At 42.5% G+C, this 17,373-nt stretch overlaps 1 protein-coding gene across 8 annotated transcripts in view; it reads left to right on the top strand.

The window, feature by feature from the left end:
- The window catches only part of DAB1 (DAB adaptor protein 1), a 419,748-nt gene that overhangs the window by 398,197 nt on the left and 4,178 nt on the right, over positions 1–17,373 (top strand). For 5 of the 8 annotated variants that reach the window (XM_077785332.1, XM_077785335.1, XM_021542176.3 and 2 more), the window contains 6 exons: positions 1,330–1,386; positions 4,213–4,275; positions 5,400–5,508; positions 7,232–7,780; positions 8,529–8,656; positions 9,546–9,644. In XM_077785332.1, coding sequence (XP_077641458.1) covers positions 1,330–1,386; positions 4,213–4,275; positions 5,400–5,508; positions 7,232–7,780; positions 8,529–8,656; positions 9,546–9,629 — 990 coding nt within the window. In that variant the 3' untranslated portion in view covers positions 9,630–9,644. The remainder of the gene's footprint in view (positions 1–1,329; positions 1,387–4,212; positions 4,276–5,399; positions 5,509–7,231; positions 7,781–8,528; positions 8,657–9,545; positions 9,645–17,373) is intronic. The other 3 variants (XM_021542209.3, XM_077785336.1, XM_077785334.1) reach the window with 2 other exon arrangements.

A 17,373-nucleotide genomic window follows, 5' to 3' on the forward strand; every position in this document is an offset into this window, starting at 1 on the left:
GGCTGTGCCTGAGGGGCTGGGGAGCTCCTGGCTGGCTGAGCTGGAGGGGGTTTCACATCCAACACCATGACTTTTGGCAGAATTAAACCAAGCTTTTGCATCACCCTGTGGAGGAATCCTCACCTGGAGAAAGACCAGGAGCTGGAGCATCTCTCCAGGCTTCTGGTGCTGGAGGGTGGGGGACGAACAAGGCGGCTGTCAGAGCACAAAGTGATGAACTGCTGGCCAAAACTGGGCCCTCTGAAAGCATTCTGCTGTCATTTAAAGGACATTTTCAAAGTCTCTGGAGTTCTCTGAGTAAAAGGACACAGCTTTTCTCACACTTTCCTCACCTGGAGCTGGGGGGACACAGGGCCAGCTCCAAGAAAGTGCAGGGCTATATCTCTTCCTGATTGTGCACAGTGACATTATGTTACTTTGGCTTTGCCTTTTCACACTCTTTTTGTTTTTTTTTTTCTCTTTTCTTGAGCTCTGTGATGAGATGAGGGTGGGGGAAAAGCATTCTAGGCTGTTTATGAGTTTTTTAAGTGACATGAAATTACTGGCTGGTAACTTGTAGAAAGCTTCTCAGTCATCCTAGACTTGATTTTCGACATCTTGCTGTTGTGTCTGCAGAAATGAAGTCTCCAAGACTATAATAAATGTTACCTGAAATTTAGCCTTCTGAAGGGATAATATGTGCTAAGTGTGTGGATGGATACAGATATGTACAGAGGTTAAGGCTGTATATCCCCACATATATTTGCATACACACACACAAACTATAGATTTAAATACAATGTGAATTGACTCATGTAATTTTCAAAATTGCTACAGAAAGAAAATAATTATCTAATTATGTTTACATTGATGTTATAGTTTCCTTAGTTAGAGAAATGTGTGGTTTTTTTCTGAAGATAACTGGGTTTTAAAGCTTTTGTCATCCAAAACTCAATCATTCTTTTTTCCCCTGAGGATGTTAAATCCCTTCTTTCACCAAGCCAGGGAAAAGTTCCATTAATATAAGCAGGATCAGAGCTCACTGGGTATGCTTACTTCTGAATTAATAAATATTTAGGAAAATAAATAGGTGTGTCACAAGTGGTAAAATTGCTTTATACACCAGAAGATGAGATTTAGCAAAATGAAGTGTATGTTTGCCCCACATCCCAGCAGCATTCAGACTCACTGTTTTGACTGCCTGATTTCAGATCTGTGCTCACAGCAAGATGGAAAGGGTTTTCATTTCAATGCTGAAGTCAATAATTATGGAGGTTATCATTTTCATGCTCAGAAATTCATGTCATTTTCATAAATCATTCATCTCATTTCATAAATCATGCTTTACAGCTGGAGAATGGAAACTTATTGCTGGACATTGATGAAAATCTTGTTTCAGTCACTCAGGTAAGGTTGTGACACTAAAAAATGTTTTAAGGAAATACAGCTGAAATCATCTATTGGAATAGTTGGAAAATGTTCAGTTTGGGATTAGCTTCACTGGAACGTAGCTAATATCAGATGTGAATAATCTTAATGAAGCATAAGGGGTGAAATCAGTTCTGTAGTGACAGTGAAATCACAGAAATAAAAGATAAGTGCTTGGTGTCCAGGATCTCATGTGCTGCAAGTAGATAAAGGCAGCTCTGTGTCAGAGAAGATGCATTCATTTATTCAGGCTGAGAACTTAAGAAGTAGAAAAAAGACTCCTGAACCATTTGGGACTTTAAAATGCACCTCCCAAGGGTTGCTGTTTAAAGCTCCAGTCAGTAAATGAAGGTGGTGTGTTCCCACTGAATTTGTGTTTACATTCTCTGATGTGGTTCTGTAGCTCCTGTTGCATATGGGGTTGCTATTCTGTAAAAAAATAATTCCCCTGTAAATGTATTTTTTTTTCCTGGGGAATATTGTGAGTGAGGGTTTATTATAACAAAATGCTGTTGACTTTTCTATCACTCTCTCCAGCTGCCTGTTTAGAAATGTGCCTGCAGAGCTTTAACAGAATTATATCTGTGAAGAGTATCCAAAGATCCATCACCTTGAAGCACTCTGAAAAGTATTAATATTCCCATTATCCAGGAGTATGGAGGCACTGGGATTTGAGTTACCACCGTTCAGATGCATGTCATATAATCCAGAGTTCAAAAGTATACTGACTATCAATTTCCAGTATTCCTGTGAAACCTACACTATCTTTTCCACAGAGGAAAAAAGAAATTTATAGCTCTGCACACAGCTGTGTGTGCCCTGCCCTTCCCATCCTCCCTGGTTTGCTCATTGCTCCCTTTTGCTCATGGAAAGGACACAAATGTTTGTTCCTTAGGAGAAAACAGTGAATAGTTCCTGAGGGGAGCAGGAGAAGGGCAGGTTTGGGGTGCTGCTAAACAAAGCAGTTTGGAGAGATGGAAGAAAGTGGCTCTTGGAGTATTTCAGTGTCACCTGACACCTCTTGAGTCAGTCGTGCCTACAGGAGGCTTGAAGTGATTTCCAAATGAGTGCTGCTGTTGTTATTACCACTTTCCTGGGCATTTTGACAACCCTTGCCTGTTTGTGCACTCTGCAGAAGGGTCTTAGAGTTTGTTGCTTGTTTGGGTTTTTTTTCAAAAGCTACTACTGGCAGCATTTTCCCACAGAGTATTAGAATTGGTGTACCCTGAAGAAAACATTGCTTTCCTTCTTTTTCCCTTCTGCATTTCCATGAAGACACTCAGAGGGATATCTAAACCCATAAGAAGGAAATGCACTGTCACCGCACTAGAGCAATGTGATCTTTTTAATATGAAAAATCATGTGAGAAAATGTGAGATAATTCATCCCTGGGTACATCATGTCATGAAGCTGAGAATCAACAGAGCTGCTTAGATAAATTCCAGTTCTAAGTGATTGTGGTGTTGCTTTTATGTGTGGGAATAGAGGCTGGATTGAAAAAAAATATATAATATATACTACATACTATATAATATATAATATATAAGATATAAGATATAAGATATAAGATATAAGATATATATTATAATAAAAATATATATATATTGATGTGTGTAGTCTTACTCCTTAAGGGATAATTTGTAATGGAAGGTTAAAGGCAGGAAGAAATCTTGGGGTGATTTTGGTCTCCTGGAGGGCTGTAAAGCCTGACCTGCCAATCTGGTTACTGTCCAAAGCATTCAGGGGCTGCTTTTGCAGGACAAGACTCAACTGAATGTCAGACCTGTGATAGGAGGATCCAAGGTTTATCTGCCTGAGATGGGGAGGAGATTCAATGAGCTAAACTAAGATTTGCATTAAATTTTGTTCATAATGAGAATTGTGCCTTCCCACATTTCGTGGGTGTGGTACTGGGAAAACCAGTGAGAAAGGTGGTGAGGAGAGGTTCTGGATTCTCACCAGAGCTTTCCAACATCACCCCCGTGATGAGGGTGCTGGGTGGGGTTTGGGTTTCCTGCAGAGCTCGGAGGGATTTGTGCTTTAACACCCTGAACTCCAGCTGAACTCACTTGCAGGTGGGTAGGAGGGAGTAAAGTTGCTGTAGAAGATGTGAAGGAGCTTTGATTATGCAGCCACTCAAGTTACTTCTTATAATAAAATGTGTTTTCTCTTCTGGTCCAGTTAGCCAGGCCTGCATGGGTGACCTGTTTTGAGCTCCCAGTGAAGGGCGTCCTGAGGAAATATTTCTAACAAGAATTAAATGTAGAGCCACAAACTTGCAATAACCCAGTTGTGCATCCTCCTTCAAGTCCACTTATCCAGGTCACACCTGTCCCATGGGCAAGGGGAAATCAGGCAGCACTTTAAAAGCCCTTCTTCCCTTCTGTACCCTGCTGGCACTCCACGTGCTGCTGCCATGCTTTAAGACCTTGAATTGAGAGTTTAGAAGAAGAGCCAGGGAAAAGGACTGGCCATAAATCATGCTTGGAACTCACTGATGTTAAAGGCAGAGCAGAAATGCATCCAGTCCTGTCCTGGGTAGTTGTTTCATGTTTTATGCATTTTTGTTCATTTTGGAGAATTCCCTACAGAATTGTTTTATAGGATTTGTTGGCTGTTTGGGTCCATTAGCAATATTAAAATCACACAGATTGAGCCTGTGTGCATCCCCCATGTGGGACTTCACAGTTGAAGCCTGCAGGACTTGGGGGAGGTTTATTTTGTTTGCTGCTACTTTACAAGTTGTAACTAGTTACAGTTTCTTCTCCTCAAAAGATAAATGGAATTTTTTTTTTCTTTTTACAGGCTGTTACCCAACTAGAGCTTTTTGGGGACATGTCCACTCCTCCTGATGTAACCTCTCCCCCAGTGAGTACCCAAGGAAACTGCACTGTGTTTTTCCCTGCATGCTATTTTCAGCACATTTATTGAGCACATTTACAGTTTGTGTCCTCAGCCATTCCAGTGGGGAGGATTTCAAAGTAGTTTTTAGGTTGCAGCAAAATAGAAGTGAAGTAAGTGGAATGTGCAGTCCCTGCTTCACGACGATGTGCAAAATTACCTTTGATTTTTATTTTTCTGATCTGCAACTTGAGCTGCAAATCCTCTTCCCTGGCTTTTGTCAGAGGGAAATGCTTCACTGCACTCTCACTGCACTGCAGAAGATCCAGTTCCAGCCTCATGTTTCATGTCTCGGGATGCACCAAGCACAGATCCCAGAACTGCTTTTAAAGGAGGGAAGTAAAGACAGGGAGGGAAAAGGCTGGATGTATTTTCAAGGCAAAAAATAATGTCTCAACATGTTTTTCAGCATTATAAGATGACAAAAAATTTTCATATAAAGCTTTTGAGCCTTACATTAAGCTGTAGGGAAGTGTGAATATACTGATAAAATTCAGGTGCTATGAGGCCAGGAGCCTCAGATCTCCAGTATAGTCTGGGTCATGTCTGGGACTAGATGTTCAAAGCCCTTGCTGCTCATCCTCAGCTTACTCAATTGGATTTGGCTTCTCCTTTAATGTAGACCTATGATTCTGGTCCTGTTGGTTAATTAGAAGCAATATTTATTCAGTTTTCCATAAATCCTGTAGATATCTCATTTACCTTAACTGTTAATAATAATTTTAAAGTTAATACCTTGATCACTGCCTTTCACTTTTGTCATCTGACAGCTAAAATCACAAGTCTGTATGTTCTGGAGAAAGAAATTATATCAGTATTTTGGTTTTGATATATTCCAGGCAAATTTCACCTTGGTTTTTTTTTTCATCTGATAGAAAATTTCTTTATTTGTTTCTTTCTCTCCCATCCCCAGCAAATTCTAATACTTTTATTTCTATTGCTTCTTTCCTTCTACATCTTCCCATTCTTTCTTCTTTGACATTCTTCACTCCAAACCTTGATTTTTAGAGCTCCAGGTGATGTGACAGCAGTGTGCAGCAGAAGCTGCAGCTGGTACATCACCCTTGTGTTTTCTGCCTGTCTCCCTGCAGACTCCTGCTACTCCAGGTGATGCCTTTATCCCATCTTCCTCCCAGTCACTCCCTGCTAGTACAGACATGTTTGGTTCTGTACCTTTCAGCACTGCTGCCGTACCCTCAGGTAAGAAATGCACTGGAATTCAAGTCTGGAATCAGATTTGGGGATCAGTGCCCAGCTCTGGTTTGCATTTCAGTACTCGGGGCATTGATTTTAGCAGGGTGGAAGTGGGGAAGGCTTTTGAGGTCAGTGCTTCAGGGCAAGGCTTTAACAAGCAGGGAGTACATTAGTTTGAATTTGCTTACATTTTATAAAGCAGAATCCAAAAAAGTCACTGGGAGTTCAAGCACAGTTCAGCCACCTGGATAACAGAACTTGCAGGTACAGGAACAAGAGATTAAACAGCATTTAGTTTAAATGTTGGGGGTTCTGTGGTAACAGTGAATATCCTCTGCTGTCTCCAGTAAACAGAGGATGAGAATTTGATTGCACTTCAAAAGTATTCCACTTTGTCAAATCCTGGAGTGTCCTCTAGACTTCTCTGGGTTCCTCAGAGTGCTCAAAATTCAAAAGCTGGGTACATTCTGCACAGACACTGTGATTTGATGGCTGATCTCTCCCAGTGCTCTCATCCCTACATGGAAAGGCAAGGCAAGGGAAAGGGAAAGGAAAGGGATGAGGAAGAGGAGGAAGAGTGCCTTGAGTAATTCAGCAGTGACTTTCTAATTGCTTACCTCCTCTGATGGCACCAGGTTAGCCACTGCACCTGAGGCAGGTTACAGTGGCAGTGAGGTGTTTGGGGATAATGTCAGATGGAAACCTTCTCTGCCAGGATGGGGTCACAGTGGGGGCAAGATCAAAGAACATCTGCAGAATCCATCCTGGATATCTGTTGGAATGGAAATGTATCTGAGCTACTGCTCCTTCCATCACTCAGGAACTAGGTCTCTCAAAGTTCATTTCTTTATTTCTTAATTTTATTGAGTTTCAGGTTTTTCCCTATACCATATAGCAGCCACCCTTATGTTTGTGATTACAAAACAGCCTAGAAATAAGGGAAAGAGGAAAAAGTACAGGAGGGCTGAGGAAACACTCAGGTTGGAAACAAAAGTTTTAAAGCTATAACAGTATTAAAATTGAGAGAGAAATTACATTATGCAAAGTATTAGTGCTAAGTATTGAATTTAAATGTGAAACAGCATATCTGTAAAGCACAGTACTTATATCAGTGGAACACAATTATGTTAGGTAGTTTAATTTGTAAAATGTTTTACAGGAGTTTTAGTTTCAGAGCACTTTGTTGTTGTTGTAAATAAAAAAGCACCTGATCCTATAATTCTTACGCAGTCAAACCCTTGGTAGCTTTAAAGGAGGCTTCAGGTCTGACAGGAAGCAATTATAATTTTGGTTTTAATCATTAATTTCCTCCTCAGCTGGAGGGGGTTATGTTAGCCTAATACCTGAAGCAGTTTGTTGTTAATAGGTGTTTAGTGCAGCAGAAGCTCAAGATCTTTTTGATGTTCTCAAGTAATTGGGTAATAACCAAGTGTGAGGGTTTTAATCTGAAATCAGCTGGGTTGGATTTCTTTATTAGTAGTAGTAGTAGCAGCATTACGATGCAATTTGAGATGATTGCTTTGCAGAGTCCACCAGGCCGTGGTTCTGTCTGTGAGTACTTGTGCACTGATGTGAATTCAGTGTTCTCTTTGTGAGTGTGTCCAGCTCTGCTATCGCTGGTGCAGCTCTGCGCCTTTCTGAGTTACCGTGTCGCTTTCCCTGCGTGCTCTCCACGGCGCCATTAAAATCTTCCATCCCCTTTGTTTCCTGCTCTCTTTATTCCCTGAAGGTTATGTTGCCATGGGAGCTGTCCTGCCCTCCTTCTGGGGACAGCAACCACTTGTTCAACAGCAGTTGGCCATGGGTGCCCAGGCTCCGGTCGCTCAGGTGATGCAGGGAGGACAGCCCATCGCGTGGGGCCAGCCCGGCATCTTTCCTCCCACCCAGCAGCCGTGGCCATCCGTGGCTGGCCAGTTCCAGCCCGCTGCCTTCATGCCAACACAAACTGTTTTGCCTTTACAAGCAGCCATGTTTCAAGGTACCATTGCTCCTATAGCCACCGTCCCACCCACGAGCGATTCCAACAGATCGAGTCCGCAGACAGACAGGCCCAGACAGAAAATGGGAAAAGAAATGTTTAAAGATTTCCAGATGGCTCAGCCTCCACCAGTGCCATCAAGAAAACCAGATCAGCCTTCCCTCAGTTGTACCTCAGAGGCCTTCTCAAGTTACTTTAACAAAGTTGGGATGGCACAGGAAGCAGATGATTGTGATGACTTTGACATCTCTCAGTTAAATTTGACTCCTGTGACTTCCACGACACCATCTACAAATTCACGTGAGTATTTATGTGCTTTCAGCCATCCCTTTCCTCAGACATGACTTGCATCTCTTTTTAAATTCCAACCCAGATACTGAGAACCTTCATGCATGCTCTGGCTTAAGAAAAGTGTTCCAGCCATAAAGGAAAATATGAGAGAGGAATTTTAGAGGTCATAAAAATGAACAGCCCAGATAGCTACAGTCTGAAATTTAATTTCTAAAATTAAATGTTGTAGTATTTGTTTTGTGATGGGAACATGCAAGCCTGTTGGCAGAAGCCCATGGCATTCAACCTTAAAATTGGTTTCACTTATTTCCCCTCCATACTTCTCAGTAATTAGGGGATGGATATTTATTTTGACATATTGGACACGTGGTGAAATTCATTAAAATAAGCTTATGATGTTCATAGCATGGTGGTGGGGGATTTGCAGATTGCTGAGAAGAATTCATGAGATTGAGCAGGGGTCAGACAGAGACCTGTTTCACTTACCTGCCACAGGACAGGGGACTCACACACTCCTGATGCAATCTAGTGGTGTCTCCCAGGTTCATAAAGACATAAGCCAGATGCAGCCAAACTTAATCTGGAAGTTTCCAAATGAAATCAAATACATGGGATTGATAATGACAACTGTGCTCATTAGAGAATGATTCTCAGGGGTGGGGAAAGTTGAGGGATGCAAAAGCATGAGCAAATTTTGTGCTGTCTTTTTGAAGAAATCGGGAGAATAATTGTTGCTGTTGCCTTAATCCTTGTTTAGCTCCAACCCCTGCACCCAGACAGAGTTCTCCATCAAAATCATCAGCATCTCATACGAGTGACCCTGCTGCAGACGACCTCTTTGAAGAGGGGTTTGAAAGCCCAAGCAAAAGTGAGGAGCCAGAGGCTGTGAGTAGCAAGGAGGTTTCTAAATCTTCATTGTCTCCTTTTAACTAGAAAAGATAAAGGCTGATTAAATGTTGTTCTGTAGTGTCAGAAACAACCTTTCCAGTAGGGCTGGGTGGTGCTTTTGGGGGAGCTGCAGCCAGAATTCCCGTCCTGCTTTGGGTTTGGCAGCTGATAGCACAGCATTTCTGCTGATGTGCACTAACACTGCATACAAGGAACCAAACTCACAGCTCATATGTAAGGCTGTACTTGTTAGATGTATCCAATGTCCTCTTTAGCACACCAGCAGTCACTTCACTCATGGCAAGGAAGTTTGGGGCAAAACGACAAACATGCTGAGGCTGCAGAGAAAGATGTGAGAGTTTGTGTTTTAAAAGATGATGGTTGATTTTGTCTTGCACATTCTTGCATCCCAGTTGCCTGCCTAGCTACGTTCCTCAATGTTCTGGCCCTCTCTATGTGATTTCTTTGCCTTTATGGACCAAAGCAAGAAATGATATCCGGCAATGACTGTAAATCACCAGATGTCTTAGGGAGGGAGGAGCCCAAGTGAGCCAAAGCAAGAGGGGGTCGGTACAACAAAAAGTGCAAAATAACCCAAGCTTGGACTGTCTTCCATGGCTTTCAGGGCCTTTTGCAGTTCTGGTTGCCCTGATCCAGTACCTTCTGCAGTCTGTGGCAGCTCCTGCCTGGGCTCCAGCAGGAACTGGTGAAGTCCTTTGGTGCCTGCAGCAGCTGTAGGAAACCGCTTTGGAGAGCGGCGAGGCCTCGCTCTCTGGTTTTCATGAGATAGGATGTACTTGTTATGCCCACAGCATGAAAATAACCTCGTGTTGACTTTTCACTTTCTATTGTTGAGAAAAAAAGGTGTTATGTTCTTGTATTCTAGCCTGATGGGTCTCAGGCCTCCTCCAACAGTGATCCCTTTGGTGAGCCAACTGGTGATACTATAAGTCCACAGGTCGGTAGCTAGATAGCACAGGTTGGGGTAGGTATCTGTCCTTTTTTTCTCTGCACCTTGAGGTGTTCACTTACTCTTCCACCAGTGCCTGCCATTGCTTTCATGGATGCATGGTTTATTTTTTTTTTCCCTTTCCATCTCTTCCGTTTTGCCTCTCCACCCTCCGCAGTGCATTCCTCGTGCTTGGTGGTTTGCATGGCTTTTGCCATTCACTCAGTGTTGCAGCTTATGCAAATATGTGTGTTTCAGCTGCATGCTTTAAAGAAATGTAGACTTATTTTACTTTGTGTTCAAATTCTGAGGACAAATAGGGAAACCGAGCCATTACTAACATGTTAGGCAGAGCATTTTTTTTCATTGAAACCACCCTGGCCTTCAGTCAGATGTAACATATTAAATGGAATAAGACATCTTACCCATAGACATAACAATCATTAAATAAAATTATGTAATGATACATGAATGTCTCTACCCTAAATCAATGGGATAATCAGTAGAAGAAGCACGTTTATTATCTGCATGTAAAAAATATTGAAATGGGTTTGTGTATTTTTATCTCCAACTGCAAATTAAAAACATCTGAAAATTATCATCATTCATATTACCATTGGCATACTGATGTTTTAAAAATTATTCATCAATGGAAGTCATTTAAACCCAGACAGACGGGAAAGATGATCTGTTCATCCTTTGTTTTACAGAACACGTAGAAAATGTGGCTGCCTGTGAATGTTCTGTGATTTGTTTCAATATAGTAAATATATTTTGCCAAAAAAAACAGTGAAGCTACAAAGTTTTATGAGTGCTGAGCGTTGCTATTCTATCCAAATACTCTCTAGTGTTGCTGTTTGAAGAATATGTTTCATTATCTTCTCCCCGTCTGCCACTCCTGTTTGGTATTGCCCAAATACATGATCTGATCCAGCTTCTGTGCTCCAGCACAGAGCTCCTGGAGCAAATCCAGAGCAGTGGGAGAACCCTTCCCATTTTTGTACAAAAAATTCCACTGTGTTTGCCAGTGGCTTACCATCCTCAGTTTTGTTTCAGCTCAAAATTAATAGTTTCATTAGGAGTCAGTTTACTTTGTGCATTAAATATGATTCAACTTAGCTTTGATCCACTTGGGAATAATGAGGTTCTCTCTTAATAACATGTGGTGCTGTGAGAGGAGATCTCCCCCTTCTGTAGCTTCAGCCATGCTCAGCTCCTGGGGCTGCAGGAAAAGTAGCATTAAGCTTTCTTTGTGTCTCCTTGAGTCCAGAAGTGACAGGGTGAGGAGAAAGTCAAGCTGGGATGAGCTGCTCCAGCAAGAACATTCATTATTTACTCCATTGAGAGCTGCTGCTGCAGATGGATGGTGCCGCTTGATAATTTGGCTGTGCCTTTGCCCGACCTTGGCCAGCACTGACATCCCCAGCTATCCCAGCTGCAGACCACTCCAAGAGTTCTTCCCTACATCATGAAAGAGGATTTGCCCTTTTATCTGAGTCCCACACTCTGGAAACCCACATACATCTGTTTATTATGGTTTATCACAGGGTGGTTCTGCAATTCAGAGCTACCAGGACAGTGTATTAGCAGTGATTGCATATGGTTTTGCTGCATTTTTAGTTAATCCCTGTACAGCCTCGCATCAAATACGTATAATTCTCAGAAATATATGCTGGGAAACGTTAACTAATGTTCCTGATTATCGTATTACAGTAATTCCTGAGAGCTGTAGGCAGGAACAGGAAGCTGAACAAAAAAGAAAGCCTCTCTCCAGTGAAGTTCCACTAATATCATTGTGCCTGTGTGCAGAGCCATTCAGCAGCAGTCTGTAGGAAATCCACTTCCCAAAACCAGCCCAGCTAATTCTGAAGCCTGGTGCCATCAGAGCAACGGGAAGTCTAATCTCCATGGAAAATTATCCATTCAGGACTTACTGTGGAGTTGTGTATTGAGCTCTGCATTTGGAGAGAAACTTAATGGGGAGAAACATGTCGTGCAAAAGAATCACAGTCTGCATAAAAGCCACTTTTGTGGCTTAGATGGGAGATTACTTCGCTCCTTAGAGTGTGGTTCTTACCCCAGGAACTGCACAGTCACAACTCAGCTGAATGGACCTCTCAGGAACAGAGCATTGTGTGCAGAAATGTCAAATCTGTCTGCTCCCACATCTCTGAAATCAGCTCTGCCCATACCACATCTTTATTTATCTCAATGTATGCAGAATATCCACTTGCCTGGTTTTTTTGTACTCTGATCTTACAAGGTACCGCAACAATTTGGTTTCTTGATTCCTTCTGATACTCTAAATTATTCATCTTGATAATTTGGTTTCTTGATTCCTTCTGATACTCTAAATTATCATCTAGTTATTATCTTCTTTTCTCCTATTTTTCCACTCTTCCTTTTGCAATCTTCCACTTCAGCTCTCAAAATTCTCATCCTTCCAAAAGCAGCTGTTGCTAGAAGTCACCCTTCCAGAAATAGCGGTGAGATTTTAGTAGGTAAATGTGACATTTTATGGATATATTACATTTTTGTCCCTTTACGGTTAAAAATAAGAAGCAGAAAGGTCCAACTTCCATAGGTAAAATGAGATCAACTCTTTGCAGAGCTGTTTATTGTATTTGGTTGTTTCCCATTTGTTCATGCATGCTGTTGAGGACAGATAGTGATTTTGCAGAAGGGTTGAAGAGAACACAGAATAAAATGACTGCCACCTTCAGATTATCTGTTTAATCCCCACTGCTGTCTTTACATTATGTGAGGAGTTACTGTGGTGAAAGGAGAGAGAGGGAAAGAACTGTTTCTTAGCTGTGATCTTACCAAATGTCTTAAACATTCCTTATTGTTGACATTTTACATTAAAGCAGGGAGTTTGAACAGAGGAGTAAAATCAGCTCTATTGAGCTGCTGCCCAGCTCTAAACTTGCACTGGCAATCATTCATGAGAGATTTTCAAGAAACCTTCAAAACATTTGTGGCTAGAGCGTGTCTCCCTGAAAAAAAATCCTTCAGTTGTTCTGAGAAATGTGTGCAGACAATTAGGAGCCCTCAAAACGTGTCACACCCTTCACAATGCCATCAGCACTGTCAGGAGAGCAACAGTTCATTAGAATATTTGTCTATCAGCTTTTGGTGGTGCTTTGGTGGCCCACTGCCATCATCCATCTTGGAGCAAGTGCTGTGCTTGGTGATAAATCTTCCTAAAAAATCTTAGTTAGGTCCGGGATGGGCTGCTGTAACTCTTTTATTTGGGCTGGTTTTAGGAAGTGGAGAGAAAACAGCAATTTATGGACAAAGGCTTGGGTTACCTGGGAGCTCAGTGAGCCTCAGGAGGGAATATCAAGCTGATTCTGCATCCTCCTCTTGCTTCTGCCCCTTTTCTGTTGCACCAGGACTCAAAATAGCTCAAAATATTAAAGTCTGTGTTTGCAGGACCTGTTCCACTCTTTCACCTAGCTCAGTTGGAACTGGATAAAGTCCAAAGAGAAATTCCTAATTACAGGTGACCTGTTCTTGCTGTAGGCTCTAAAGCTGTCATTCTCTAGCTAAAGCAGCACTGAGCAGGGCTGGGAGCCTGAGAGAAGTAGGGTTGTGTCTTTGGAAGGGGATCACAGGTTGGGACATCCTGCTTCACTCCTGAGAAATCCTAAAATTAACATTTCAGGTCTCCTGCTCAGTTGGTTGTTCCTATCTCCTAGAAATACGGAGGGGCATGAGCAGAGAAGTTCAGGCTGCTCTGTGAACAGGGGCATCCTGCAGGTTTGCCCTCACCTCTGCTCTTCAAGCTGTCCATTTTCATGTGGCCAGCTCATACAAGGGCTTCTCACCTCTTCAGTGTCACCAGCCCACCTGAGGTCACCTTGTGCCCTCCCATTTCTGCAACTTCTTCTTCTAAACAAGACACAACATTCTTTGTAGCTTCTCTAGAGCTGTGTTCTTGCTGATTTGCAGCCCAACAATTCAATTTAGGGACAAGCTCTCATCATTTCCTCTGTGATGAGGTAATTTAAAAGTTCCCTGTCTTCTGCACGACAACTGATTTCAAAAATCTACTTGTAAAAATTTAGCGTCTTTGAGACTTCTGAAAAACTTGCTTCAAATTGGCCATTAGGTTCTATTGTTATGAAGGAGAATTGACAGATATGTAGATGGAAGGATATGTGGATGACAGATCTGTAGATGGAACTAATGGTGTGGCCACTGTTTTGGGAGAGGGGCCCAGAAATAATCAGTGTTTCTTGGCTGCAGTTCATTTTTATATCAGGACTAAGATATGGGGCAGGTTCTTCTTTCTGAGTAGTTGTCACTGCATTTTCATCTCATGGATGTACAACATCCATCTTGCTACTAAAACGACAGAGATTTTTAGAATGCTAATAATTCAACTGGATATTTGAGACTAGGAAATATTCCTAAGTAGGTTTATGATAAGAATAGAGGCATAATCCTGAACTAGAAGGTTGCTGTATTTATGCTGCTAATGTAGGCTGTAAGAAAAATAACCAAATACTAATAAGTAATAATAAGTAATCAATAAAAACTGGCTGTTAATGGGGCAACAGGAATGACCTGTCTTATCACCAAAGATATTTAATTTCAACCCCGCTTGCCAACTTTACTCTGCCCTATTTTGCCTACGGTCAGCATGCAAAAAAAACAGAGAAGATGCTTCGCACACCCACCCCCTTCACTTGCATCCCCGGCACAAGATGCTCATTTTGTGTGGCTCTCCAGCACACTTATTTCATGAAACTCTTTATCATTTGAGCCTGCCCTTTCTGATCAGTCAGCCAGGAGTAAAAGTGGCTGTAAAGGGCATGGAAATCTGTGCGGGCCTCACCTCCTCAGCTGAGAACATCTTGCCTGCAGCTCTGCATGGAGCAGGTGCCTCGCAGCGATCAAAGGGCTGCCAGGGTAAAAAATTGTTCCTTCCTCACCCACAGTTATGTTTTGGGAGTTAGCTCACCTCTTCAAGCCCAAGTGGATGCTGAGTCTTTCAGGAGATGCTCTCCAGTGATTAGTTCTGCTGGGGAGCAGGTGTTGAAATCTTCAAATGGGATGCAAATTTACTTCTAGCATTTGCATCATGTTATTCTAAAGCATTAGCACCCTTGCTGCCTCACACAGTAGTGGACTACACCAGAAATGGTGTTTGCTGCTGTTTTGTCCCCCTTAAAATGGGAAGGATAAAGTGAATTGCAGCATGAAGTGTTTCTGGAATACAGCAGCTAAAAAAAAAAAAGGTCCTGGAAGGACCTTGTCTTGGTTTCTCCCTGTGGGTTGATGAATCACAGAAGTGATTCTGGGCCAGTTCAGCAAGGAGAGCACTGTAAGATTTGAGGAGTTTATGTGAATTAGAAGCTTTGTCTGCTCTTTTATTTGTTCCTCTCTTTTTGTTCTGACAAAGACCAGTTCTTTCCCTTCCCTCCCTCTGTGTCTGTTCCTAATGCAGTGGTAGAAGGTAGAAAATGTGGTGAGATGCTGTGAGGAGAGTTAATGCTCTCCTGCCTCTTCATAACATGCCCTGTGACTTTTGTGTGGATTATGTAAAAAAAGGGAGGTTATTTCTGCTTTCAAGACACTCCAAAATAGTGCCTGGCACTTTGAGAGGAGCTGTCCATGAAGTCAACAGCACTCAGCTCTCCTTTTGCCTCTTTCCCGTCCCTTTCTGCTCTCTTTTGTCCTCTTGAGTACCAATATTTTACAGACACCATTTGCATTGTTGGGCTAAAAGCTTGAATTGGCTCAAAACAATACTAGAAAACAAATCTTAGGCATTGACCAAAACCCTTTGACTGGGAAGACTGCACACAATTACTGCAATTAATTTCTCATTTAGGCATCTGAAAGGAGAAATCAACTGAAAGGAAGAAGCAAGAGCACACTTTTCATGCAAAAATGCTCTGGTCTGCTGGAAGAGAAATTATTCAAATCAGTGAGAAATGCAGGCCTTTGCCACATCAGGTGTTTGTACAGATAAATGCTGGGTATGAATTAAGAAGTTTCTCACTGTAAAGGCTGTCTTGTGCTTGTTGGAAATGCTGCTGCTGATGAGGAGCTCCTCCTCCTCCTCTTCCAAGGGTGTGGAGTCCAGTGGCACCTTAGGACACCTGTTACTTCAGCACTTCTGCATATCTGAAGAATATCTGAGGACATCTCTAACAAGCAGACTTGACATTTTGAAAAGCTCTTTTTTCCCCTGAAGGCATTTGAAAAACTGACATCTTTTGTTTCAAAGGGATGTTCTCCCTCCCTCTCCTTTTCTTCTCCTCCTTCCTTTTCACTTCCCTTTGCAATGACCTTAGGTTCAGCAACTGCCTGAAGAATGGCCTGGTGTGTGTCAGGTTCACACATTAATTAGTACAGATTTTCTCTGAACTAGCTGTGATAGATCATTCTGCCAGCTTCAAGCCTGCACGTGAAAATTGGCATAGGTAGACTTAACTCACAGTGTGTGAAAAGCAGTTATTTACTCTCAGTCATCTCCTTTGATTACCTTCAGTTTTTTCAAGGTCACAAAATGTATTTGCTTCTTGCTGGGGATAATTTAAGCAGCATTTATTTAATCATTCCAGAGGGTTTCTCTCACTTACAGTGCTTGTAGCATACTCAGGGCTCCACGTGGGCAGGGGGTGGGGAGGCAGGGTGTCTGCAAGCTCCAGAAATGCAGCAGTTTTGGGGAATTAGAGATAAATTTCCTTGGCATGGAGGAAACAGGTCAAATTTTGGATTTGTTGTGTGTTCCTGCACTGTAAGGCAGGACAGGGCACTGGGATGGGGCAGAGCCTGGAGCACTGGCCAGGCACCCTGAGCACAGAGCACCTAGTGCATCCACCTTGAGGTTGTTCTCCTCATCCCCAGCATCACTTTGACAAACAGTGATTAAAACCCTGTGCCATCCCCTGGCAGGCCTGTCTGTGCTGCTCAATGCCCAGTGATTTGCCAACCTTCTCAGTTTTGTTTTTTTTTTCTCAAAAGTTAGCTCCTGCCTGTGCTGCTGTAGCACGAGTTGATTCTACCTTGGTTAAATACAACGTTGTGGCGTGGTATTTGGATATTTCTCAAGCTGTACAGAGTTAATGCAGTGTGGCATTAATTAGCCTTTCTGCCTGTCTTGTTCCTTTTTTAGATGTCATTCTTAGTTTAATAAATTAGTTTCTGGAAATGAAGTAGGGTGGATTCCAGGGCCCACGGATGGTTTGCTACCCGCCTCAGCCGAGATGAACACAGTGTAAAGAAAGCACAGGGTGTGTCATCTACGAAACAACAGCTGAAGAACAGGCAGCTTTTCCCCCCTCCCACATCCAGAAAATTCCCAAGAAAGTAGCTGTTAACCAGTTGACATGCTTTCCTCCCAGCTTTAAGGATTGTACTAATGGTTCCACAGACTCCTAATCCAACTGCGCAGGGCTGGCACTCCTCGTTCTTCATGGGCCACTCATGTTGTTTTAAATCCCATCCCAGCTTCATTAGCTCAGCTTTCCGTGGCAGTTTCTGTTTGCAAGTGGTTTTTTCTCTGGAGTTGTGCAAAACCCACAGTTATGTTCTGCTGCTGTGCTGCTGGGAGGAAACTCAGCCTTGTACACGGGCTGCAATTCCGGCCTCTGAACTTCCAAACATCCAGCCCTGGAAATTAGCATTTAATTCCTTCATATGTCCATGCCTGGCAGTGAGGGTCAGTGCATGGCCAGTGCTGGAGGAGGAAATGGATAGAAAACACCCATTTTCTGAAATAATTCCCATTTTCTTCCCCACTCGAGCA

Source organism: Lonchura striata, chromosome 9, assembly GCF_046129695.1.
Source record: "Lonchura striata isolate bLonStr1 chromosome 9, bLonStr1.mat, whole genome shotgun sequence".
In the NCBI taxonomy this organism is placed as follows: domain Eukaryota; kingdom Metazoa; phylum Chordata; class Aves; order Passeriformes; family Estrildidae; genus Lonchura; species Lonchura striata.